The 27,312-nt window shown below is 48.5% G+C and overlaps 1 protein-coding gene across 2 annotated transcripts in view; it reads left to right on the top strand.

The window, feature by feature from the left end:
• MAPRE3 (microtubule associated protein RP/EB family member 3) overlaps window positions 1-27,312 on the top strand; it is a 202,983-nt gene that overhangs the window by 84,424 nt on the left and 91,247 nt on the right. For both annotated transcript variants that reach the window (XM_030198625.1, XM_030198626.1), the window contains one exon: window positions 9,593-9,720. In XM_030198625.1, the coding sequence (XP_030054485.1) occupies window positions 9,600-9,720 (121 nt within the window). In that variant the 5' untranslated portion in view covers window positions 9,593-9,599. The remainder of the gene's footprint in view (window positions 1-9,592; window positions 9,721-27,312) is intronic.

The raw sequence follows: 27,312 nt of genomic DNA, 5'->3' as shown, positions 1-27,312 counted from the left end.
TTGTGCAGCGTGACTGGAGCTCTGGGACTCGGTCTGGTGAGGTAAGAGCGTTTTGTAGCTCCTCCGGGGAGGGCCCACGATCGGGACGTTTTTGGCGCAAATCCACCATTTTGAATTTTCGCCGTTTTTCGGCGATGGCTGCGGAGGTTGTTAAGCGCTGTTCCCGTTGTGGCAAGCGCAGATCAGCAGCAGGGCTCTGTAAATCGTGCTCTTCAGACGTCAAGGCTGGCACGAGCATGGCGAGCGATGTTTCTTCCCCCTCAGTGGAGCTGGCAACGGGCGCCATTTTGGACGCGCTGCATGGCGCGACCCTTGCAGAAGCGGAGGGGTTTGAAACTGGAGGGGAGCCTCGTGTGGAGGCTAACAGAGGAGCTTCTATCCCCAGACTGGATCCGGGAGGCCAGGGTGAGCCCTTCTCCCCTGAGTTTGTGTTGCTGCTGCATAAAGCATTCATGTTAAAAAGAGCTCTCCCGCAGGGGTCTCATTCGGCCCTGCTAACTGTTCCCCCTCCAGTGGAGCATGGCCTTGGATTGCCGTCAGGCGCATTTCCCCTGACAGCTGGCCGCAAGACAAGCGCAGAAAGGTTAATTCCCCTTCAGAGAGTGGCGCCCCCCCTCCCCCCCCCCCCCCCCGTGGTCGGGATACATACATGGTAAAGAAGAATACATTATGGTATTGCATATAGGTTCCTGAGTGATAGATTGGATTGTAACATACGTTAGGTCATCAACTACAGGGAAATCATTTCCGATATGAGGATTAAAGTGGTAGTGCTTATTAATGATTAAACAAGGCATTTGATTTAATCAGGCTTTCCTTAGCTTCAGAACAGATGAATCCAGAAACTGATGGGTTATGCTCATCTACCAGTAGGTGGAGATAGAGTGCAAAACTGAACTCATCCATAAGGGACGGTGAAACTCCAGGTGACTCAGTATTGCTCTCTCCAGCAGCTGGTGGATAGTCTCTCATCAGCTCCTGGATTTCTTCTTCTGAAGTTGCTCCTTTTCCATTTGTAGTTCATTCGAGCTTGGGGAATCCAGGCTTCTGCTAGGCTGGTATTTGGGGGGAGGTACACCTAGTGGTACCAGGTCTCTTGCCCCCCCCCCCCCCCCCCCCCACCGCAGTCTTCTCCCCAGGCAAAAAAAAAAAGAGAAAAAACACACGTGCAAAAAATAGAGCTGGGAGGAAAGCAAGGGCTTTGTGTCACAGATTTGTGGACAGCTGCTGGTCCTTTGGGGGTGGGGGGGGGGGGGGGTTGTGCATCTGTTCAGGCCTGAAATTCAACATGGAGAATGCTCATTTTCAGGACCCTGTGTTGCAGTGTCAGTTGGGGTGAAGTACACCTTTAAACTTTTTTATTGTTGTCGGGTTCTCTGCAGTTCCTTTGTTCCTTCATTTGGTATGGTGGCTGAGCTGGTTAAACGCTGCTCCCGCTGCAGTGTGTGGAAGGCAGCATCAGAGCAGTGTTTGGCCTGCTTGGGGACCCCTGATTCAGTGATTGGTCCTGCAGGACCTTCTTTTTCCCATGCAGGAAATGACGCCTTCTTGTCTCCTTTATTGGCTGCTTCTGAGATTCCTGTGGTGTAATCGGTAGCCATCTTACCTGCACACAACTCTCTCCCTCTTTCGCAAGATGATTCAGAGGGGTTCTGAGCATTCGAGGTCAGGATCCTAGTCCACTACTATTGCCTCCTCTTTCATAGGCTCTGGAGTCTTTCTCTCCAGAGCTTGTTTTGCTGGTGCATTAAGGCTTTTTGATGAAGAGAGCCTCTGCTGCTTCTGTGTCCCTGCAGGAGGCTGCCTTGCAAAATACAGGGCTAAACAAAGAAGTGTGGATCCTGTGCAGGAGCTGTGCACAGGATCTCCCCCATCTCCTGGTCCTTCAGAAGGGGGACTCTCATCTGCATCGGATTTGCACAAGGCATTGGAGGAGGTGGAGACCATTTCTGTTGAAACGGATGATCCCACAGCGGTATGGCTCTTTCATAGCAAGGAACTCTGTAGTTTTATTGTTAAGGCCCTGGAGGTGCTTAATATCTCCTGCATTGTTGGCCAATGTCTTGATGGCTAGCTATCACCATGAAGCCCCGCAGGTCCTTTCTGGTGCATGAGACAGTGCAGGAAATTTTGTCTCAGTGGTCCTCGCCAGATGCCAGCCTGCGAGTTGCTTGGGCTATGTTTCGCTTGTATCCAGTTCTGCTTGCCTAAGGTGTATGCCTTGGTGGCAGTGGTAACCAAGAAAGTGACCATTTGAAGGCAGTGCTCCTGTGGCCATCTCTTCGGCCAGACGTGTCAGAGTGCCAAGTTTTGTCATGCTCTTTCTTCGGTTCTTGGAGGTGGGGGTTACAGCTTGGACAGTTCCATCTGTGCTGTCCAAGGTCGTTTCGACTTTCCATCTGATTCCACCTTTGTTCCTGCTGACCTTCTGGCAGGAGCATAGTGGTGATGTGGTTTCCTCCATGTGTTGTTGGATGTGTGCAGGGTGCTTCTTCGTTACCTGGAGGTTACTATTGAATTTTGGCACTCGGATCATCTGTTTGTGCTGTTCGGTGATCCCAAAAAGGGCTGTCAGGCCTCCAAGCCTACTATCGCATGCTGGATCAGGGAGGCCATTGCTTCGGTCGGTGTACCTGCTTTTGGGGAGGCAATCTCCTCTCTCATTGAAGGCTCATTCTACCAAGGCACTGTCGATGTCCTGGCCGGAAACCTGTGCATATACTTGATGAAATGTGCTGGTCAGCTACCTTTTCTCGGCACTATTGGGTTGATGTGGCAGCTTGGTTGAAGGCTCCCTTTGGGGCATCGGTCCTCTGGGCAAGAATCTCTGGGTCCCACCCTCATTGAGGACTGCTTTGCTACATCCCAGGTTTTGTTTTCTCTGTTTTGAATTGTGGTTACAGGTTGCATCTCTTGGGTTTCCGATGATTATTTATGCATGCTTGTGTGCTGTGGGGAAGGAGAAGTTGTGGTTTGGTTTTCCCTAGTACTCTGCTTTGTCATGAGGAATACTGAGTCACCAGGAGTCTCAGCATCCCTTATGGATGAGTTGAGTTTTGCATCTGCTGGTAGACTGGCATAACCCATCAGTTTCTGGATTCATCTGCTATGACTAAAGGAAAGAAAATTGTCAGGTAAAGACATCATTTTACCTTTCTGGTTACCAAATTTTAAAGAGAAGGAGGAAAAAATCATTCAGGGCTTGATTCACTCAGCTTTTTGCTTGTAGACATAGAGTGGAGAAAAGCATTAGTTTGTTTCGCCGAGGACAAGCAGGCTGCTTGTTCTCACACGTGGGTGACGTCGGCAGCCCCAGAACCGGCAATTTTCCCTAGCAACAAAAACCGACTTCCTGCCCATAGCGCGAGCGTGCTCCTCAGTCTTGTTTTTTCCGCGGCTCGGGACTCTGCTTTGCTGCTGTTCTCTGCCCCAGAGACTCCTTGCTGCGGTTCTTCAGACTCTTCATGAGTTTTCGCCGATTTTCGTCTATTTTTCGAGTTTCCTTGACTACTACTTTTCTCTTTTCAAAAAAAAAAAAAAAAAGAGTTTTTCCCCTTAGTTTCTGTAGAACTTTTGCTCCCGTTAAGTTTCCTTTCTTTTTCTTCAGCGGCCATTTTGGGCCGCCCGTGTGAGACTTTTTCCTCTTTTTGGTGTTATATTTTTCAGGCACCATTGTGCTTGACCTCGTCGGCGGGATTTTTCCGCCCACGTTCGCGAAGCCTACCAGCGGCTTCAAAAAGTGCACGCGGTGCAGCCGGACCATTTCGCTCACTGACAAAAATGTTTCGTGTCTTCAGTGTTTGGGAGCTGGTCATCGTCCCAACGCCTGTACGCTGTGCCTCCAGTTAAAAAAGAGGACTCAGGCAGCGAGATTGGCTCAGTGGAACATTTTATTCGGAGCCAGGTCCGGTCCTTCGATGTCGACGGAGTCAGCGGTACCGAGGTCATCGCCGGTATCGATGTCAGTATCGGAGGGTGCATCGACGTCCGGAGCGCAGGTAAGGGCTGTCCAGAGGTCCCATGCTGGTAGCAGTGAGCCATCGAGTGGGTCTCCACCTGTCTCGAGGGCTCCTGTTCTGCAGCCCCCCCCCCCCCCCCCCGGGACCGTCCTTCTTTGGACCCGGCCTCGAGGAGACGTGTGGATTCCACGTCCTCCTCTTCGGTACCGGAGGGTACTGTTGGCATGCTTCGAGCGAAGGCCAAGAAGCATCGTCATCGGTCACCTTGCCGACACGGTACCGAGAGCTCCGGGACGGCAAAGGATTCGGCACCCGACAAGCGCCGATGCCGGGAGGACTGCTCGCCCTCCATTCAGGAGGTGTCGGTGAGCTTTACTCCGGACAGCCCGGTACCGCCTCCGCGCTCCAGGCAGGTTCTGTCATCGTCTCCTGTACCGGCTCCTTTGCCTTTCTCTACAGCTACTCTGAACGAGAGCCTCCAGGCCATACTGCCAGAGATCCTGGGAGAGCTGTTGCGACCATCTCCGGTACCCTCGGTGCTTGCGCCATCGGTACCGTCTGTTGCGGTACTGCAGGTGCTTGCGCCATCAGTACCGTTGAGAGAGGTGGCGGTTGGCTCATCGCCTGTGGTGAGGTCTCCGTCTTCGGTACCGCTTGCTGTGCCGGTATCGGCTACCACCCAGGTTGACTCCCTGCCAACGTCATTGGAGGAAGCTTCATTGCCGGCAGCTCGGGAGTCTTCCTCTCGACACCGCCAAAAAAGGACATCTTTCCTCGGCGTCAAGGCGTGCCAGGCTTCGGACTGAAGTTCATGAACTTATGTCTGATACCGATGGAGAGGCCTCGTGGGAAGCAGAGGCAGACACCAGATTTTTCTCTGACGAGGAGCCTTGTGGTCTGCCCTCTGATCCTACTCCCTCACCTGAGAGGAAGCTTTCTTCCCCGGAGAGTCTTTCCTTCTCTTCATTTATCCGGGAAATGTCTACGGCCATTCCTTTCCCTGTGGAGACGGTGGATGAGCCCAGGGCTGAGATGTTCGAGGTCCTGGATTATCCATCTCCACCTAAGGAATCGTCCACAGTTCCTCTTCATAATGTCCTCAAGCAGACATTGGTGACGAACTGGGCGAAGCCATTAACTAACCCCCACATTCCCAAGAAGATTGAGTCCCAGTATCGAATCCACGGAGACCCAGAGTTGATGAAGACCCAGTTGCCTCATGACTCTGGGGTGGTGGATTTGGCCCTTAAGAAGGCCAAGAGTTCTAGGGATTACGCCTCGGCGCCCCCTGGGCGTGAGTCTAGAACTATGGATTCTTTTGGGCAGAAGGCCTATCATTCTGCTATGCTCGTGTCCAAAATTCAGTCTTACCAGCTCTACACGAGCATCCACTTGTGGAACAATGTGCGGCAGTTGGTGGACTTGGTTGATAAGCTCTCGTCGGAGCAGGCCAAGCCGTTTCAGGAGGTGGTCAGGCAGCTGAAGGCGTGTCGTAAATTCCTGTCCAGGGGTGCTTATGATACTTTTGATGTTGCATCCAGGGCCGCTGCTCAAGGTATAGTGATGCACAGACTCTCATGGCTGCGTGCCACTGACCTGGACAGTAGAGTCCAGAAGCAAGTGGCGGATGTGCCTTGCCGGGGGGATAACATTTTTGGCAAGAAGGTCGAACAGGTGGTAGAGCTGCTCCACCAGCGGGACACCGCTTTCGACAGACTCTCCCACCGAGCGCCTTCAGCATCTACCTCAACAGGTAGACGATTTTTTTTGGGGGAGGAGGAATGCTCCCTACGCTTTTAATAAGCGCAGGTACAATCCACCTTCCAGACAGCCGGCTCAGGCTAAACCCCAGCGCGCTCGTTCTCATCAACAGCGTGCGCCTCAACAGGCCCCTGCACCTCCCCAGCAAAAGCAAGGGATGGACTTTTGACTGGCTCCATTTGAGTATAGCCGACATCAAAGTGTCCGTGCCGGACGATCTACTGGTTGGAGGGAGGCTAAAATTTTTTCACCAAAGGTGGCCTCTCATAACCTCCAATCAGTGGGGTCTTCAAATAGTCCAGTTAGGATACTCCCTCAATTTGATTTCAAAACCACTAAATTGCCCACCGGGAGCTCAGTCCTTCAGCTCCTACCACAAGCAGGTACTTGCAGAGGAACTCTCTGCCCTTCTCAGCGCCAATGCGGTCGAGCCCGTGCCACCAGGGCAGGAAGGGCAGGGATTCTATTCCGGGTACTTCCTTGTGGAAAAGAAAACAGGGGGGATGCGTCCCATCCTAGACCTAAGGGCCCTGAACAAATAGCTGGTCCGAGAAAAGTTCAGGATGCTTTCCCTGGGCACCCTTCCCATGATTCAGGAAAACAATTGGCTATGCTCTCTGGACTTAAAGGATGCTTACACTCACATTCCGATACTGCCAGCTCACAGGCAGTATCTTCGATTCCGTCTGGGAACACGGCATTTTCAGTATTGTGTGCTACCCTTTGGTCTCGCCTCTGCGCCCAGAGTGTTCACAAAATGCCTGGCTGTAGTAGCAGCGTTTCTACGCAGACTGGGAGTGCACGAGTTCCCTTATCTCGACGATTGGCTGGTGAAGAACACCTCAGAGGCAGGAGCTCTACAGTCAATGCAGATGACTATTCGACTCCTGGAGCTACTTGGGTTTGTGATAAATTATCCAAAGTCCCACCTTCTTCCAGTACAAAGACTAGAATTCATAGGAGCTCTGCTGGACTCCCGGACGGCTTGTGCCTACCTTCCCGAGCCAAGGGCCTACAATCTCCTGGCTCTCGTCTCTTGGGTAGGGGCGTAACAGCAGATTACAGCTCGGCAGATGTTGAGATTGCTCGGCCACATGGCCTCCACAGTTCATGTGACTCCCATGGCCTGTCTTCATATGAGATCTGCTCAATGGACCCTAGCTTCCCAGTGGTACCAAGCTGCGGGGGATCTAGAAGACGCAATCCGACTGTCCACGAGTTTTCTCAAATCCCTGCATTGGTGGACGATTCGATCCAATTTGACCCTGGGACGTCCCTTTCAAATTCCTCAGCCACAAAAAGTGCTGACTATGGATGCGTCTCTCCTGGGGTGGGGAGCTCATGTCGATGGGCTTCACACCCAAGGGAGTTGGTCTCTCCAAGAACAACGATTACAAATCAATCTTCTGGAGTTGCGGGCAGTCTGGAACGCTCTAAGGGCTTTCAGGGATCGGCTGTCCCATCAAATTATCCATGTTCAGACAGACAGTCAGGTTGCCATGTATTACATCAACAAGCAGGGGGGCACCGGATCTCGCCCCCTGTGTCAGGAGGCTGTCAGAATGTGGCTTTGGGCTCGCCGGCACGGCATGTTTCTTCAGGCCACGTATCTGGCAGGCATAAACAACAGTCTGGCCGACAGACTGAGCAGGATAATGCAACCTCACGAGTGGTCACTCAATTCCAGAGTGGTGCGCCAGATTTTCCAAGCGTGGGGCACCCCCTTGGTGGATCTCTTTGCTACTCGAGTCAACCACAAGGTCCCTCAGTTCTGTTCCAGGCTTCAGGCCCACGGCAGGCTAGCATCAGATGCCTTTCTCCTTCATTGGGGGGAGGGCCCTCCTGTATGCTTATCCTCCCATACCCTTGGTGGGGAAGACTTTACTGAAACTCAAGCAAGATCACGGAACCATGATTCTGATTGCACCCTTTTGGCCCCGTCAGATCTGGTTCCTTCTTCTTCTGAAGTTGTCCTCCGAAGAACCGTGGAGATCGGAGTGTTTTCCAACCCTCATCACTCAGAACGAGGGGGCGCTTCTGTATCCCAACCTCTGGTCTCTGGCTCTCACAGGGGCCTGGATGTTGAGAGCGTAGACTTTGCCTCCTTGGGTCTCTCACAGGGTGTCTCCCGTATCTTGCTTGCTTCCAGGAAAGATTCCACTAAAAGGAGTTACTTCTTTTTATGAAGGAGGTTTACCATCTGGTGTGACAGCAAGGCCCTTAGATCCTCGCTCTTGTCCTACACAGACCCTCCTTGAATACCTTCTACACTTGTCTTGAGTCTGGTCTCAAGACCAACTCTGTATGGGTTCATCTTAGTGCAATTAGTGCTTATCATTACCGTGTAGAGGGTAAGCCGATCTCAGGACAGCCTTTAGTTGTTCGCTTCATGAGAGGTTTGCTTTTGTCAAAGCCCCCCATCAAACCTCCTACAGTGTCATGGGATCTCAATGTCGTTCTCACCCAGCTGATGAAACCTCCTTTTGAGCCACTGAATTCCTGCCATCTGAAGTACTTGACCTGGAAGGTCATTTTCTTGGTGGCAGTTACTTCAGCTCGTAGAGTCAGTGAGCTTCAGGCCCTGGTAGCCCAGGCCCCTTACACCAAATTTCATCATAACAGAGTAGTCCTCCGCACTCACCCTAAGTTCTTGCCAAAGGTTGTGTCGGAGTTCCATCTGAACCAGTCAATTGTCTTGCCAACATTCTTTCCCCGTCCTCATTCCTGCCCTGCTGAACGTCAGCTGCACACATTGGACTGCAAGAGAGCATTGGCCTTCTATCTGGAGCGGACACAGCCCAACAGACAGTCCGCCCAATTGTTTGTTTCTAGATGGCGTTCAAGTGCAGTAAAATGTCGCAAATCTGCTTTAAAAGCACAGTACAAGATATATGCACTTATAAGAATGGGTTTCTATTGCAGCAAAGTTTTATAGTGAAAGAAACTTCGCGAGAAATACTGCCGTAAAGAAAACTGCTTTCCCCATGCGTCATAGATGGACATCATATGCATGCGTCAGGATTAGTTTTTTTTATAATTTTTTTTTTTTAACAGTACTGTTCCAGGTGGAACATACACATACAATACACACACATGAATTAAAAATTTCAAGCAGACCACTCCGCCGAGAAGCTGCCCCTTCACATGCAGCGCTACCTCAGACCTGCCGGAGAAATTCTGAACTTTAAGCATTGCATGGAATGCTCATTTTAATACTAATGAGCTGGTTTTAATAAATTTGCATTGTGTTTTCAGTTGCTGCTTCCGTGAATGGTATAAGCAGTGCTGAAAACCTTGTGCATTAGTCACAAGATAATGTATGTGCAAAACCAGCTAAAACTGGTCTAAACGAAACATTACAAGCCCAGTAAGTTTTGAGCATGGACCCCTAGGTGTGATCTGGGTGCAGGAGAGGACATAAAGCACTAAAAATATTGGGAGCTTATGTCATTTCAGTGTCCTCTTTGTATGTGGCTGTAAGAAGCACATTTCACAATTTGAATGAAAAAGGGATCTGTTTGGAAAACGATGTATTGTGCCTGTTTATACTGCATTTTTGTCTACAGAGGTCTCCATAGTCTCCCCACTAAAGTTGCCATCTTAGGACTGCACTTTCCTGTCCTATATGTCCTGTGCACTTTGATTACATTGCAGTTTCTTCTTTGTATTGCTCATTGATGGGGCGAATATAGAATTTGGAATAGTGACTAACTGTAGGTTTCTGAGCTTTTTCCGTGTCCCAGAACTCTCAATATTTTGCCATTAATCAGAGAAAATATCTGACAGAATCTGTAATTCATAGAATGTATCTTCCCAATTTGTTAAATCAGCTGAAGATATGTCTTTAATATTTTATGTCTGTTTTCTCGCAGCTGGGGGATGGCTGTCAATGTGTACTCCACATCTGTGACCAGTGAGAATCTGAGTCGACATGACATGCTAGCATGGGTCAATGACTCCCTACAGTTGAATTACAGCAAGATAGAACAGTTATGCTCAGGTAAGTAGGAATGGGATTGAGGTCACTCATTTAACTACCTGCTAAGTATCCAGCCCACTTGACTGCACTGTGCTGTCAAACTGGGGCTTAGGAGGGGATCCACAAATAAAACTCAAAAGATTGATCTATGGGTTACATATTGAAGCAGCATCAGGTAGACATCAGCAGAAAAAAAACCAGAACATCCAATTTACAGGTATATGTGTCTGATGGGAGCACCATTAAGTCCTTTTCATTTCATAAACATTAAAATGGTCGATTAACAACAATGAAGTTGATTCACCTCTTTGGAAACTGGAAAGGAGATTGTGACCACTGAGAATAGTCTATTCCTGAATACCTAGAAGACTGGGGGAGATGGTGGAGAATAGTGTCTGTTCAACTTACATAACATCAGGGCTTTTTTTGAGGGGGTACTTGGGGTTACTGAGTACCGGCACCTTTTCCATTGTCTGCTAAAATTGACCCATGGAACACAAGTTTTAATGAAAGAGCTCAGGCTCTACACACCAATTCTGCCTTGTCATAGATTCTATGACTGATTGCAGGGGGCCTGGCTGTTGTGGGGTGGGTCTCTCAGTGATCACCCCACCCCCTGAAGGGTGGCCTAGCATTTGAGTACCGGCACCTTTTTTGCTAGAAAGAACGCATTGCATAACATAGTAAATGTTGGCAGATAAAGACCTGCATGTTCCAGCCAATCTGCCCATTGAGATGGCCAGAGTTGAATCTGGCACTTTGCACAGGTTCCAGTTCTTCATGATTAAGTACTGGTATAATTTATTTCCATTTCTTCCTGCCAATTTGGGGCAGAGATAGTAGAAGTCTGCCTGGCAATATTCCTACTTCCCAACTACTGGAATTGCTGTTGAATCCATCCTTGATCCTGATTTGTTTTGCCATTTACAAGACCCAAACCGTAGAAGTCTGCCCGGCATTGGGTCTTAAGTCACAACCTCTGAAGCTACCGTCAAAGCTCACTCCAGTTATGAGGTCATTTAAGGTTTGCTTTAATTGGAGTCCATCTTTTTTCTGTTTAGTATTCTCTGTGTGTATCCCATGCATTCTTGAATTCCATCACCGTTTTTGTCTTCACAAACTCCACGGGAGGGTATTTCAGGCATCCATATATGTCTTTCTCAGCCAACAGAGGTCGTTCTCCAGGATTTTCTTCTCTGAATGTAGAACAGAAACATTTGTTTAATATATTTGCTTTTTCCTTATTGCTCTCCACATATTGGTTCTCAGCAGCTTTCAGTCTCACATTTCTAGCCTTCCTTCTTTCTCCAATATACCTGAAAAAAAGTCTGGTCACCTCTCTTTATGTTTTTAGCCATTTTTTCTTCTGCCTGCACTTTTGCCAGCCATATTTCTCTGTTCATTTCACTTGAGTTTTAAGTGGTCTTTGTTTCAGTGTTCTTCTGTACTTAAGGAAGGTTTAGCATATTGAAGGAGTGAGGGATCTAGATTGTCCTGGGGGTCAAGGATTTACAAGGAAGTTTCAGATAGTTCATATTGTGCAGTGTTCTCACCATAAATTTTTGCCAGCCAGGTGGCAGTGTTAAATTAGCTGGATGGTCAGTACATTCAGCCAGTTAGTGGGCCCATTCAAAAGAACTGTGACCGTTGCAACCACTGTTGAGACCAGATATATTTAGGTTAATGATGCAAATATGCTTTCTCCTGATTTTGAACTATTGTAACAGTTTGTATATTGGCTTGCCAGAACAGTTACTTGGTCACCTTCAGGTGGCACAAAATGTTTCAGAGCTGCTGATTTTAAGTAGGTGAGGTAGATATTGGCACAGCTACTGCTGGACACTCTTCATTGGCTGCCCATCCAGGCTCAGAAAGGTTTAAATTGTTCTGTTGACATTTAGGGCCTTCCAAGGTGCGGGTCTGACATATTTGTGCAAGAAGCTCACACACTGGCAATTATGTTCAAGCCAGGGCACATTTTTGGAAGTGTGATGGAGATCTCCAGCTTTTTCAGTCATGGTCCCAGAACTGTGCAACACGTTACCTGAGGAACTGTATAAGGAGATGAGTTATGGACAATTCCAAACAGTCCGAAAAGAAGGTTGCTTCTTAAGTCATGACAGGACTGATGAGGACGAGGGAGAGAAAGTGCTTATGGGTGGGGTGGTGGTAGTTTTTATTGGCTTTATGTTTTGTACACAACACACAGCGAAGATGAGACTAAAAAAGGAAAACTAGACGATGTTACTGGAGTAAAAGTTTAATTCATACATATCCAAGACTCAACACGAATCATGTTTTGGTCTATATGGCCTGCATCAGGAATCTTCTGTAGGATGTGAGTCCTTCAAGTTTCCAGCTATTGCTGAGCTAGTCTGTAAACTAAACTACACTCAATAAACGGAGATAGTGGGAGGCACAAAACACTTTCAGGCAGTTTAGGTGTTAGTGTTCAAAAACATAGTATACAGCGAAGCAATATCAAGCTTTTGTACATCACTTCGATTGCTTTAGGCGATATAAAAGAATCTTAAATAAACACAAGAATATTTTCTGTGCAGAGCTGGAGTAGGGGCTGTTAAGGAAACTGAATAGCAATAACAGCTGCCATACTAACTCAGACCAGAGGCCTATCTAGCCCAGTATCATGCTTCCAACATTGATGAAGCCTGGTCGCAAGTATAGGCGCCCCCTTCACCAGAATGCTGTCCATTACTTAAAACATTTAAATCCCTCTTCCCTGCAATAATCATTTCACCCAAGCATTTACTCTGGAGCTCTGCCTGCCTCTTGGGTCCTGCACATGAAATGTGGATCATTTCTGAAATTGTTACACTGGAGGTTTTGGCTTTCAGCTTTCTACTTAAGAGCCTAAATGTGGCTTTCAGAATTTCCTTCCAGCATTATGTCATTGGTATCCACATGGACCAAGACACCTGGCTCCTCCCCAGCAATGTCTAAAATCTTACCTAGTTGGCATATGAGGTCTGCCACCTTTGCACTAGACAGACAAGTGACCAAGTGGTCATCATGCCCACTAGCCACCTAGATATCTACATACCTAATAACTGAATTTTTAACTAAAACAGCCATCCAGGGCCGCCGAGAGACTGGGCTGGGCCCGGGGCAAGGCTGCCCCCGGGGCCCCGCCCTTGCCGCCCCGAGGTCGCTGCTGCCGCTCCCCCCTCCACCCCCCCCCAAGATCGCTGCAGCCACTGCTCCCCCCCCCCGAGGTCGCCGCCACTCCCCCCTCCTCCATCCGCCACCGGGCCGGGCCCCCTGCATTGAAATCGCAGTCTCACCTCCGTGAAAGCAGCACTTCAGGCAGCAGAACGCCTCCCGTCAGCCCTCCTTCCCTCCTTGTGTCCCGTCCTCGTGGAAGTTACGTCAGACGAGGGCGGGACACGGAGGGAAGGAGGGCCAAAGGGAAACGTTCTGCTGCCTGCAGCGCTGCTTTCACGGAGATGAGTGCGATTTCAATGCAGGGGGCAGGTGGGACTGTGGCGCCGGGCCCCCCTTGGAGGCCCGGGCCTGGGGAATTTTGTCCCCCCTGCCCCCCCCTCTCGACGGCTATGCAGCCATCCTAACTCTTTCCTCCTAGACAGAAGCCCCTGGACACATATCCTTGGTTTCCGAGGATATTACATCATCTGGGGAGGGGAGGCAGGTTCCTAGCTTTATGGTCACTTTCTGTTCACCAAGGTGATACTCTCCTTTTAAGTGATCTTCTTTCTCCAGGACAGCACAGAGGCTGCCATACTGGAGGTGGGACTTCAATACTATGTCCCTGTAGGTTTCCTCTATATACCTTTCTGCCTCATTTCCTCTGCTACTGTAGATCAGACTTGTTCTCTGAGAACTAGGAGCTCTTTCGATCGAGTGTATACATATGACCTCTTGCTAACTAGGAGGTGATCATACATGTCACTCTTAATGCAAAAGACTGAATAGCACCCATCTTGCTGTCTGTCTCATGGTATTGGTGAGTTGTTCAGTTATCCAAACTTGCTATGGGATAAAATTATTTGGTATATTTTAGGCTTTTATTTTTTGATTGCTTTCTACCAAACTGCATATAACTGGTTGTTGAGGGAAAATCAGTTGCTGATGAAAATACCCTGTAGTGACAAATTTCCCTTTTGTTCTCTCAATTGGTATGATTGACTATAAATTAAGAGATGTGCCTGGGCTGGGTGGGAGTTGGGGAGGGTGGATGAGATGACTCAGGGCAAGATACACTAAAAACTCGTTAAAGCCCTTTCTTTACCGATTCCCTTAGCGAATCGGTAAGGAACGGGCATGCATCAAGGAATAGGAATGCAAATGAGCTGCTCGTTGTAGCTCACTTGCATTCTCTATTCCGTCGTTAAACAGTCGGATAGTCAGCCGGTTGAGCATGCGCAGAGCAGCCAAGCGTTATGCCAAGTGAGGCAGCACTGCTGTTTTCAATTTTCCAATTCTAGAGTGACATTAAAACTCTGATATGCTTAAACTGGAACAAAATAACACTGGAAAAGTAGCAGCAGGGTGAAAAGATGTTTTAATGACATATAGGACTCCTTTGTTGAAGAAACTCCTGAAATAGAGGGCAAAAGGGCAACAGTATTAATGCTGTCTACAGAACAAATTCCTAGCAGCTGATAATGAGTGTGACTGTTGGGCATGCTGTATGGACCATTCAGGTCCGTCATTTACTATGTTATAACAACACTTTCTTAGCATTCAGCTTCACCACCCTATACTATTGGATTGTATCCCCTTCATACCAGCAGATTGAGGTAGAGAAACTGACTTTTCCCAGTGACATCACCAATATAAGGGCTGATGCTCTGTGGAAAACTCCAGTATTTTTTCTACCTTTGGCAGATGGTAGGTTATGTGGGCTGGTGTACGTGGTCCTTGACTTAACTCCCAGCCTTGCATACTAAGGCCATACTGCTTGGTGGAGTTTAAGAGATTTGCTCTTAGGTTTCTGGCTCCCAGGGTAGACCTAGTAGAGTGTGGAGCTTGGCTGTGCAACCCTCAGTCATTGCCCATGGGTGATAACTTGGCTGCAGCAGGGAGTAGGTACCCGTCCTGCCCTCCCATACTCCTTTGGAGGTGCCCCCCCCCCCCCCCAAGGCTTCCTGCAGCTCCTGGCAGCCTATAAGAAATCTTTAATCTGGCTGTGCTGCCTGGTTTAGCATTACTCCCTTCTTATCAGGGGAATGAACTAGTTTTAAAACAAACAACTTTAAAAAGTGAAACAGAAAAAAGAAATCCACACCCAAGAGCCAGGTTGGGGGGTGGGGTAGCAGAAGCTTGATAAGTCCCAGGCTGTGGTCAGATCCAGGTATGCAGCACAAGCCCATGCATGCTGGTCACATGATGGGCATGCTAGCAGTTTAGCACTTCACTACCTATGGGAACCAGTGACTGAGCACAGCTGCTGGCTCCCTCTGGCATCAGTGATGGGGGAGGTCCCCCGTCAGCTGAGGCAGTTCCTGCCTCAACAGCTATTTTAGGTCTTGCAGTTTTTCTGCATAAAGAGCAGTCTTAGTCCCCATTGGGGAAGGGGTTGGGGGTCTCTGTCCCTTCACCTGCCTGGGGCTTCGGAGGGGAGTCCCAGTGGAGCTCTGAGCATATGCAGTAAGTGGTCCTGCTTGTGCAGTTGATGCTAGCTCCCTCCAGGCCCATGGGGTTCATCTGGGGGAAGGGAGGCCACTCCTTGGGACCAAAAGGCGTAGAGGTGATCATATGCTGGAAGGAGGTTATTTGATCTCTAGGGGTGGCCATGATGAGGCAGAGGACCTCTTGGAGTCTGAGACACTCTGATTTTGACTCGTAGTTGGAGCCCCTATTCCAGAGTTGGAGGAGGAGTGCTCCCCAGTCATACAACTGTTTCAGTGAGAACAACTCTGTCTTATTGATTCATTGTCTGAAGCCCTGGGACTGTTCTTGGCCCCCATGGCAGAACCCATGGAGAAGGACCCCATTTTGAAGGGCCTTTTGGGCCCTCCCCAGCATGTCACCCTTCACAAAGCACTCTCCTGCATGATATTGGCAGAGTGGGAGGCCCCGAGTCCTCCAGGGATCCAAGATGCTGAACAGGCTGTATCTTCTCCCTCCTGATGAAGTGGAGAGGTATTAGTGGCCTAATGGTTAGTGCAATGGGCTTTGATCCTGGCAACCTGGGTTTGAGTCGCACTGCAGCTCCTTGTGACCTTGGGCAAGTCACTTAACCCTCCATTACCCCAGGTACAAAAACTAGATTGTGAGCCCTCTAGGGACAGAGAAAGTACCTGCATATAATGTATACAGTGCTGCGTACGTCTAGTAGTGCTACAGAAAATGATTAGTAATAGTAGTTCCAGTGGCTGTCCTAGGTCAGCTGCCACCCGGGGTGGATTGCCGCTGCGCCCCCCCCCCCCCCCCCCCGGGTGCAGCTGCATCCATCCCCCAGGGTGCAGCACAACACACACACCCCGGCGCATCAAGCCCCCCCCCCCCCCCCCGGGGTGCATTCTTGGCTGCTGGAGGGTGCAGAGAAGTAACTGGTTCCGGGGCAGACGGAGCAGGGTACCAGTGGAGCTGACAGGCGCACGGCTGCTCTCTGCACCCTCCAGCAGCGTGCACCCGGGGCGGACCGCTCCCACCGCCCCGCCCTTGCTATGCCACTGAGTAGTTCTAAAATGAACATTTTGGTTACAGAAGGAGAGATATAGGTCTCAACAGGACAGTACCTAAAGATCCAGTACTCTCATGGCTGAAGCAATTGTCACCAGAAAGACTATCTTCAATGTGAGATTCTTAAAGCAAGGCCCCCTTGTGATTTGAATGCACTTCTGACGGATTTCATAGCAAAAGTCTAAAAATTGGTTTTGAAAATGCCAATTTGGAAGTTTTTGTGAGAAAAACATCTAAGTGCAGATTTATGCCACTTTTTGGACATTTGTCTGTTTTGAAAATGAGCCCTATAGTATAGTATCAAGACCGAAGTGCCCAGGCACCACCCAGGTCCTCCCCACCTTCTTCCTTATCAAAATCCTCCTCTGCTAGGAAAAACTATAAAGCACTCCTCTTCTCCCACCCTTCCCTTACTCTCAAACTTCCTTCCCCACTTTTACCCCACCAACAATCCACACAAGCAACCAAAGCATTCCCATCCGAACAGCCTCCTTGCTGGCCAGTAAGCCAGTCACGTTTTCATTCACAAACTACTGATATTACTAACCTGATGCATTATTGAACTACCATTCACACCTGTTGCCACAATATCATGATCTCAAAGCATTCCCCTCTCTCCCTGCCCCCGAAGCAAGGACATTCATTTCTCAACCAGAAATAGGGGGTCAAAACATAAATATATGAAGGCTGGAAACAATTACAAACCACTCTTTTGCCTTGCAAAAATCCATTAACTTTGAAAAAAGCTTGACATCTTTGCTTCACGTTTGCAAAGCACTATAGAACCGACAGCTATCATTGCAGAACAATAACAAAAATAGAACCATTGAATTTCATATAAAGAACACCTCCTGTTCCTACTGCTTCAGCTAATATGTTCGATAGACCTAATCTCTTTCTTTTTCACATAGCAGGTCTGGCTATCAGCGAAATCTTCCTAAAAAAAAAAAAACCCACAACCACCCCTCCCCCCCTTCTCCCCCTCCCCCCCAAAAAATAAAACCTTCACTGTTTCTAGAGAATCACAATAGGACCAAACCCCTTGATGGAATACTCTGAAAATAGCCAGGCACTGTGTTCTGACCTGGTTTTACACCTGCCTCACTGACACAGACTACTCAGTAATTACTGTGGATTCTTTTGGATTCGTATTAGGTAAATGAGGCTTTTATTAGAGGTTCATAATTGTCTAAGATACACAATGGTTAAGGTATATACACAATGATTAAGATATATAACTGAAAAGAAACAATACCTATCTATAGTTAAAAAGAAACAATCATTACTTCACTGGTTCCTACATCCAAGCAATGCTGGGAGTCCCTTGACCAGGAAAAGAAGCAATAATACGTCATAATGTACATACGTCACTGGTCCTTAATCTCTACATCCAGGCTCTTATCATCAGCTGCCCCCCCCCCCCCCCAGCTGATGATAAGAGCCTCCCCCCCCCCCCCCCCGGCCCTGTTCACAGTGAAAGCCAGGAGTCTTGACCAGGAAATACAGTTCTCTGCGCAGTACGTACGTTACAGACGAGCTCCCAATTTCACTGGCAAAAATTCCCCTTTTTATTAGGCATAGAACTCCTGTTCAGAGCTAAGGAAAATTACAGGATGCTTGAGACATGTGAGAATGTGGTCACATGTTTCTCAGTCCAGGTGGCCAGTCTGAACTCAAAACAGGCTCCACCTCTCCTTTCACATACCAAATTAATTAGAGCTGTGTCTTATCTTCTTCCACATTCCAAATCATTTTCACACAAACAGAATTACTTCTAATCAAAAATACAGACCCCGAGTGCACTGTTGGTCAAGGCAGAGTTGAAAAACAATCTTTAAAATCTTCCATTACACACTGCAAAGAGAAATTGATTTGCTTTTTATTCACACTTAAGTGAACTCCCAACATTTTGTAGAAAGCTTAGTAGAATAGTCCTGGAAGATGCACACATGAGTGTCATCATAATCCACATTCCTTTCTTGTTTGTATCTCTGGAGCAGCTCTACTTTTTGTGAATAGTTTAAATATTTGGTGATAACAATTCTAGGGCAAAAGGCCTCTGGACACCTTTGTCCCAACCAATGCGCCTGCTCGATTTTTACTGGGCCTAACACCGCCTCTCAAGACAACACTTTCAGTAGTCATGTTTCCAGGAGATTTATGAAATTATTGTTTCCCGTCTTCTCTGGAATCTGCTGCACTAACCATTAGGCTACTCGTTAAATCTGCAAAGGTAACTTTTTGACAGTACGAGTGTCTTTGAACTCGCTAATACACAAGGGGAGGATGAGATCAATAGTTCAGCCCAAATATTGCTTTTACATGTTTGGCAATAAAGCAAACAAGATATTAGCAAAATTGACAGAAACCTTGGAAAGGTAACTGGTATATTTCAGTGTTAAAAACATATGCTGGTCATTTAGCTCAGCATACTCCGGATATGGTCCAAGTACTTTAGGACCATTTTTTAAACTATTCAGAAGAACTGGTTCTCAGTATTTTCTGAGATTAGGATAGGTTCAGACAGGTAGGTTATGTGCCCTATTACTGCCATGGAAATCCAAAAGGTTATTAAACAGTTACGTTTACATAAAGCACCAGATCCCAATGGACTGACAGTGGAATTTTATAAAAGTTTTACAGTTAAAAATTTTAGGGCCCCTTGATGCCTATTGTGCTCAGACTTTAGACCAGGGGACTTTGGTGCTACTATTACAGTGATCTCCAAGCTGGGCAAAGACCTGATAATTCCAGAATTGTATCACCCAATTTCCCTGTTGATTCCGAGCATTAAGATATTAGCCAGAGTTCTCATTGACAGGCTGGTCATTTGTTTACCAATTTAATAGTAACAGGTAGGGTTTGTTAAAAACAGGTGTCCTTTCTAAATGTTAGGAAATTACTTTTGGTTTTGTCCTTGTGCCAGAAGAAACGCTGTCCTGCTCTTGTGGTAGGATTCAACACCGATAAGGCATTTGATAGAGTGGGTTGGCCCTGCCTTTTCTTAGCTTTGGAAGGTTACAGCTTGGGGCAGAGATTCATAGTGGAGGTAAAAATTCTCTGCTTGTCTAAGGCTGCAGTCCTGGTTAATGGGACACAGTCTAATCTATTTTCAGTTATTCGGGTTACTAGACAGGGCTGTCTGTTATATCCTCTATTGTTTTTACTATATTTGGAGGCCTTCTTACAATTGTTAAAATTGAATCCTTGTATAGGAGTGGGTATGAGAACTTAGGAAGTCAAGATTTTGGCCTTTGCAGACGATATATTAATGATTTTGAAGAATTCTCAAGTGGCAGCTTTCACAGAGTTTGGGTCTCTTTTGGGGCTAAATCTTAATTTAACTAAATCAGAAGCCCTTCCTACTCAGGTCTTAGTTTTAAATGGCTGGATAGGTCCCTTTCCATTGAATTGGCCAGGTGAATCTATGAAGTATTTAAGGTTCCACATCCCTTTGAATTTGGACAACCTATATGAGTTCAAGATAAAACCTCTTATTATTGACCCAAGAAAAAAGTTATTAATTTGATGTGACTTTCCACTTTTGTTATCAGGTTACATTTATTTGTACAGCATGATTAATGTGCCAAGATGGTAGTAGGTTTTGCAGATGCTGCACTTAACCTCTCTAGACAAGACAAATGTCTGCATGATAATGATTTTGCATTAGTATTTATGGCAAGGCAAAAAGACAAGAATCCCTTTCCGAGTATTAAGAAAACTAAGGAACAAAGGAGGTTAGGGATTATTAAATATCCATTCTTTAAACTTGGCAAGCCGTTTATAACACTTAAGTGACTGGTTTTGGTTCACTAATTATTTTTCAATGTATGTTGTAGAAACATGGATGGGGATTCCTTTACATTTTATTGAATCTGTTACATACCCCTGAGGTGACCCTGCCCCAAGAGTTAGACACTTAAAATTCTGCAACCTTTAAGATTAGCGTGGCATATTTTGATAGAACGAATTGTTGATTTGTTTACTTACATCAGGGGTAGGCAACTCCGGTCCTCGAGAGCCACAGGCAGGTCAGGTTTTCAGGATATCCACAGTGAATATGCAGGAGACAGATTTGCAAGCACTGCTTCCATGGTATGCAAATCTATCTCCTGCATATTCATTGTGGATATCCTGAAAACCTGACCTGCCTGCGGCTCTCGAGGACTGGAGTTGCCTACCCCTGACTTACACCATTGCTACCTATGGGATTACATCATTTTACATTTAGAAATTGGGCAGCCAGAGGGTTACATGTTTTATATCGGATTGTAACAGAGGAGAGCAAAATGAAAACATTTGTAGATTTAAATATAGAATTTTCCATCAAAGAGGAACCCCTTTGCCTGCTTAAAACTTTAGCATGCAGAGTTTGTTATCCAAACAGTTGATTAAGATGCATATGAAAAACTTATCTCCCTACCTTGTTTGGAAGTGAACTCACAGACACACATGTCCGGGTTTAATAAAGGCCTTCAAGGGTACAGAGCTGGATTATTTATTTATTTATTTGTTACATTTGTAACCCGCGCTTTCCCACTCATGGCAGGCTCAATGCAGCGGGCAATGGAGGGTTAAGTGACTTGCCCAGAGTCACAAGGAGCTGCCTGTTCCGGGAATCGAAGTCAGTTCCTCAGGACCAAAGTCCACCACCCTAACCACTAGGCCACTCCTCCACTCTTTCATTTCACATTGACAAAGCCTGTCATAGAGAGTTACATGTGACTATTCCAGGAGAACTATTGAAAACTACTGTTAAACATATCTTTTCTATTCCTTGTCATCAATAGCAGATGAATCCATTAACTGATGGGTTGTATCCGCCTACCAGCAGGTGGAGATAGAGAACACTGAAAAGACACAGTGACCTTGGACGGCTAGCCCCTTCTGCCTTCAGTATATCTCTATCTCCCAGCAGGTGTGGACGTCACTTTAGCAGCTCCTGGATTTCTGCCTGGGCAGGCTCCTGTGCTTTGCCAGTAGAGCGGGAGTATTGTGGCTGGTGGTGCCCACTTTGAAGGCATACTTGGTTTTGTTCCCTGTCCCTGCCTTACCCCATCCTCCCGGAGTCCCTCTGTTGCTGCCTGCCTCCAATTTTACTCACAGTGTGAAAAAAAAGGGGCGCGCTTTTACTGCACAGCTATTCTGAGGCTTTATCCAAAGATTCTGCTTCTGTGCAGCGTGACCGGAGCTCATTGACTCGGTCTTCTGAGGTGAGAGTGGTGCCCTGCTCCTCCGGGGAGGTTCCCGCGGACAGCGTTCTGTGTGGGGTAAGTTTTGGTGCGAAGCCGCCATTTTCTATTTTTCCGTCCAGTCGGGTGATGGCTGCTGAAGGAGTTAAGCGCTGCTCCCGCTGTGTTAAATGCAGGTCAGCAGTGGGGCTTTGCAGTACGTGCTCCTTAGACGCTCGTGCTAGTATGAGCATGGTGAGCGGTGATTCTTCCCGCTCGATGGAGCTGGCAGCGGGCGCCAATTTGGAAGCGCCGCTTGACTCGACCCTTGGGGTGGTGGAGGAGTCTGAGTGCAGGGGGACGCCTCGTTCCGAGGCTGTTAGAGGAGCTCCTTCCTCCGCTTCTCCTAATTCGGGGGCGGAGGGCCAGGGTGAGTTTTTCTCCCCTGAATTTGTGCTGCTGATGCATAAGGCCTTTATGTTAAAGAGAGCTCTGCCGGAGGTGTCTGACACTTCGTTGCGGACTGGATTCCCTCCAGGCTTTGATAGCCCAGTGTTGGCTGCTGATTTTGTGGCTTCCCCGAGCATTGGACTGACGCTAAACGTAGAGGGGTAAATTCCCCGTCTGAGACTGGCGCTCCCCCCTCCCCCCGTGGTCAGGCTGTGGGGAGTCTCAGGGATCTGGCAGGCCCTCATGGACGGATGATCCAGATGAGGGTCCCTGTTTGCCACAGGATTTGGATGATCCTAAAGCGGTTCGGATTTTCCACCATGACGAGCTGCCAGTGCTCATTTGTGACGCCTTGCAGGCCCTTTTTTATTGAAGATCCGGCTGAGGGCGATGCTGCCTCTGTTAATCCTAGGATGGCTAGTACTAAGAAGCCTTCTCGGGCTTTTCCTGTGCATGACTCCAAGAGCTTATTTCTGCTCAGTGGTCTGACCCTGATGGGCCTTTGAAGGTTGCCAGGGCTATGGGTCAGCTTTACTCTCTGAGTGAGGAGCACTTGGCCCCTTTGGGGATGCCTAAAGTGGATGTGTTGGTCATGGCTGTGACTAAAAAGACCACTCTCCCAGTGGAGGGAGGGGTCACTTTGAAAGATATGCAGGACCGGCGGCTAGAATCCGCGTTGAAGCGGTCCTTTGAAATCTCGGGCCTTTCCTTAAGGGCGGTTATTTGTAGCTGCTATGCAGCACGGGCCTGCCTTTTCTGGTTACAGCAGGCGGTTGATCAGCCCGCGGATGGTGCGGGGTCCCTCGTTGAGGTTGGCCCGCGTATGGAGTCTGCCCTGTCCTTTTTGGCTGATGCCCTTTATGATCTGGTCAGAGCTTCGGCTAAACAAATGGCTGTGGTGGTTTTGGCCCACCACCTTATTTGGCTGCGGCATTGGGTAGTTGACATGGCCAGTTGACATGGCCTCTAAGCAGAGGCTGGTGAGGTTACCCTTTCGGGGCCTTCTGCTGTTTGGTGAGGAATTGGAGAAGATTGTTAAAGACCTAGGGGGAGTCCCAGCAGTTGCCTGAGGATAGGCCGCTGCCTTCTTCCAAAAACTTTGTTTTTCCTTCCGTTTCCAGGCCACGTTTCCGCGAAGCTCGCAGATATCGCCTGGGGCACTCTGCTGGGTTTTCTCAACGTGCCAGTTTTCAGCAGAGGAACTCCTTTCGCTCGAACAAGCGTTCTGCAGCGGCCAGGCCACGGCCAGGAGTTCAGGGGCGTCCTCCACAATGATGGGACGCCGGTCCACTCGTCGATTCCTGCAGTAGGAGGTCGTCTTTCCCTCTTTCTCGAGGAGTGGACCAAGATTTCTTCGGATCAGTGGGTCCTAGACCTGAGCAGAGAAGGTTACCGATTGGAATTCGGAGCCCCGGTGAGAGACGCCTTTATGGAGTCCCAATGCGGCACTGCCGTCAAACGGGCGGCGGTAGAGGAGACCTTGCAAGTCTTGCTGCACCTCGGGGCGGTGATTCCGGTGCTTACTGCCGAACGCGGCTGTAGTCGCTACTCCATTTATTTTGTGGTGCCTTGAAAAGGCGTTTTTTTTCAGACCGATCCTCGACTTACGAAGAGTCAACAAGGCCCTGCGTCACTTTTGAATGGAAACCCTGCACTCCATCATTGCGGCGGTACAGCCAGGAAAGTTTCTTATTCTCTGGCCCTAAAAGAAGCGTATTTGCACATACCTATTTGGCCTCCGCATCAGCGGTTTCTCCGGTTTGCGGTTTTGGGCCAACATTTCCAGTTTCGGGCCTTGCCTTTCGGCCTAGCCACAGCTCCCCGTACCTTTTCCAAGGTCATGGTGGTGGTAGCTGCTTTTCGCAGGCGAAAGGGTATCAGAGTTAACCCTTATCTCGACGACTTGCTCATCAGGGTGGATTCGGCAGACGAGAGCCGACTCGCCACGTCCAGAGTTATAACGATACTTCAGACTCTGGACTGGGTGATCAATTTGCCCAAAAGTCACCTGACCCCCTCTCAGTCTCTCGAGTATTTGGGGGTCCGGTTCGACACGGCCTCGGGGTTCGTCTTTCTCCTCGACCACAAGCGATGCAAGCTTCAGAATCAGGTTCGTCTGCTTCTGCTTGGGACTTTGTTCAGCTCCTGGGGTTGATGACGGCCACCATGGAGGTGGTTCCCTGGGTGAGAGCTCATATGAGGCCGCTGCAGATTGCTCTGCTCCAGCAGTGGTCTCCGATTTCCCAGGAATACCAATGCAGACTAACGTGGCTCCCTGCGGCCCGGCTCAGTATGGATTGGTGGCTCTCCAACAGGATGTTGCGCAAGGGAATGCCGCTCGCACTTCCCTCTTGGTGCTTGATGATAACGGATGCCAGCTTTTCGGGCTGGGGAGCTCATTGCCAGGGAAGCTATGCTCAGGGTCAGTGGACATCCGTGGAAGCGGGGTGGGCCATCAATCGCTTGGAACTGAGAACGATATTCCAGGCTCTTCTGGCCTTCCACAAGACTCTGGAGGGGCTTCCTGTCCTGGTTCTGTCGGACAATACGACAGCGGTGGCCTACATCAATCGCCAGGGCAGCACTCAGTGCAGGACACTGGTCGCGGAGTCCGCTCAGATTTTTCTCTGGGCCGAGCTCCACTTGCATCTGCTGTCAGCAGCTCACATAGCAGGTCAGAGCAACGTGCAGGCCGATTTCCTCAGCAGACATCAAATCGACCCGGCGGAATGGGAACTGGCAGAAGAAGTTTTTCTTCAGATTTGTGCCAAATGGGGGTCTCCCGGATTGGATCTAATGGCGTCAGGTTCAAATGCCAAAGTCCTTCGCGTTTTCAGCAGGAGAGATCCTTGCTCGGCGGGGTTGGATGCACTGGCTCAACCCTGGCCCTTGGGCCTCCTGTATGTGTTCCTTCCTTGGCCCTTGATAGGGCGGATCCTACTGTGGATTTGACAGCACCGAGGCTTGGTAATTCTCATCGCTCCGGATTGGCCAAGGCGTCCGTGGTATGCAGATCTTCGTCGGATGCTGGTGGAGGCTCCACTCCCTTTGCCTCTGGTGCCGAACCTATTGGTTCAGGGTCCGGTGACGATGGAGGACCCCTGCCGATTTGGTCTTACGGCCTGGCTCTTGAGAGGGCGCAATTTAGAGACAAGGGCTACTCTAACAAGATCATCTCTACTCTCTTGCAGGCCCGCAAGCGGTCTACCTCTGCAGCTTATGCTTGGATCTGGCGCAAGTTTGAGGCGTGGTGTGTTTCAAAGGCGATCACACCCACACGGGCTACAGTCTCGCCGATACTGGACTTTTTGCAGGACGGCTTACAAAAAGGTCTGGCATACAATTCCCAGCAAGTCCAAATGGCAGCATTGACATGCTTTCGAGGGAAAGTCTCTGGCTTGTCCCTTGCTGCGCATCCGGACATTGTCCGATTTCTCAGATGGGCGCTTAGGCTCCGTCCTCCCGTGCGGTCGCCGTGTCCGGCCTGGAACCTGGGGCTGGTGTTGAAGGCTCTCCAGCGTTCGCCTTTCAAGCCGCTTAGGCGGGCTTCTGAGAAGGATGTTACCCTCAAGACAGTCTTTTTGGTGGCCATTACATCGGCTAGGCGCATTTGAGCTTTTCAGGCGCTTTCCTGTCGGGATCCTTTTCTACAATTTTCGGAGTCCGGGGTAATGGTACAAACAGTGCCTTCCTTCCTGCCTAAGGTGGTTTCAGTGTTTCACCTGAACCAACCCATTTTTCTACCTTCCTTTTCTAGGGAGGACTTTCCGGATTCCTTTGGGCAATTGCGTCTTTTGGATGTCCGCAGGGCTCTGTTGCAGTATCTACAGATGTCAAATGACTTCAGGACCTCTGATCACCTTTTTGTATTGTTGACAGGTCCTCGACGCAGGGGTCCGGCGTCTAAGACCACTATAGCCCGTTGGCTCCAGGAAGTCATTTTTTCTGCGTATCTGCTTTCAGGACGGTCTCCTCCTGAAGCGTTTAAAGCACATTCCACGAGAGCGATTTCCTCTTCGTGGGCTGAGACGGGTGTTCTCTCTCTTCATGAGATCTGTCATGCGGCTACTTGGGCTTCTCGGCTCTCGTTTGTACGGCATTACAGGCTGGATGTTGCAGCGAAGCAGGAAGCGCATTTTGGTGTGCAAGTACTTGCTCGCGGAGTTGCCTGTTCCCACCCTACGTAGGGAGTGCTTTTGTACATCCCATCAGTTAATGGATTCATCTGCTGTTGATGACAAGGAAGGGAAAACTAGGTTCTTACCTTGGTAATTTTTCTTCCCTTTAGTCACAGCAGATGAATCCATGATCCCTCCCTGTCTGACTTTGTTTTGTTGTTCACATCTTTCATGCAGATATTGTAGCTCCTTGGGAGGAGTTGAAGACAAGTTCTCAGAGTTTCTACTTGCTGTTCTATTGCAGGAGGTTGAGATTGTCCCTCCTTTGTTTGGTTATTGCTCCGGTTCTGGGGCGTTTGTTCACTGTGAGGAAAGTTTGTTATGTTATTCCTTTCTTATTCTCTGTGCTTTGGAAATTTCATATACTGAGGTAGAAGGGGCTGGCCGTCCAGAGTCACTGTGTCTTTCAGTGTTCTCTATCTCCACCTGCTGGTAGGCAGATACAACCCATCAGTTAATGGATTCATCTGCTGTGACTAAAGGAAAGAAAATTACCAAGGTAAGAACCTAATTTTCCCTTACTTTGAATAATGGGCTACAAGAAATGCAATACAGAATTTGCTTATAAGCCTATGTACCTTCCCATAGGGCTTATGGGGAAAAACTAACTGAGAGGGACTAGAGTCCTAAGTGTCAGTTGAATGTGGCACATCCAGGGCATGCATTCTGGGAGTGTACACTGAAATTTCTGGGATCTGCTCAGTAGACATTCTTATTAACTGGAAATTGCCGAAGTCATCATCAGTGTCTCAATAGAGGATACAAATGATTTATATGCTAGCTATGGAGCTACAGAGGGTAGATGTTACAAAAGATCATTGGACAAAGTTTCAGACAATTTGGGAACCTTACTGGAGAGGTGTGTTTATTAGGCTCGGAGTAACATTCTGAATAAACTACCCTTCCGGTCTGATTTTTTTCATAACCACTGCCCCGCCCCACCCCACCCCAGTACCATTTCATAGCTCATCCTAGGGACTTGCTCATAGATAGAACATTGTTTGGGTGGGGGGGTATGTGGAATTAGGATGGGGATTTCCTTCGGGAGGGGGGATTTTGTTATTGGGATGGCCTTCAGAGGACGAAGGTTGGGATTGTTATCTCTTGTAAGAATTTCTGGCTGTTTCGTGGTATGAGTGACATGTATA

This window comes from Microcaecilia unicolor, chromosome 3 (genome assembly GCF_901765095.1).
Source record: "Microcaecilia unicolor chromosome 3, aMicUni1.1, whole genome shotgun sequence".
Taxonomy (NCBI): Eukaryota; Metazoa; Chordata; class Amphibia; order Gymnophiona; family Siphonopidae; genus Microcaecilia; species Microcaecilia unicolor.
The sequence above is the reverse complement of the archived record's forward strand: the minus strand, read 5'-3'. Positions and strand labels throughout refer to the sequence as shown.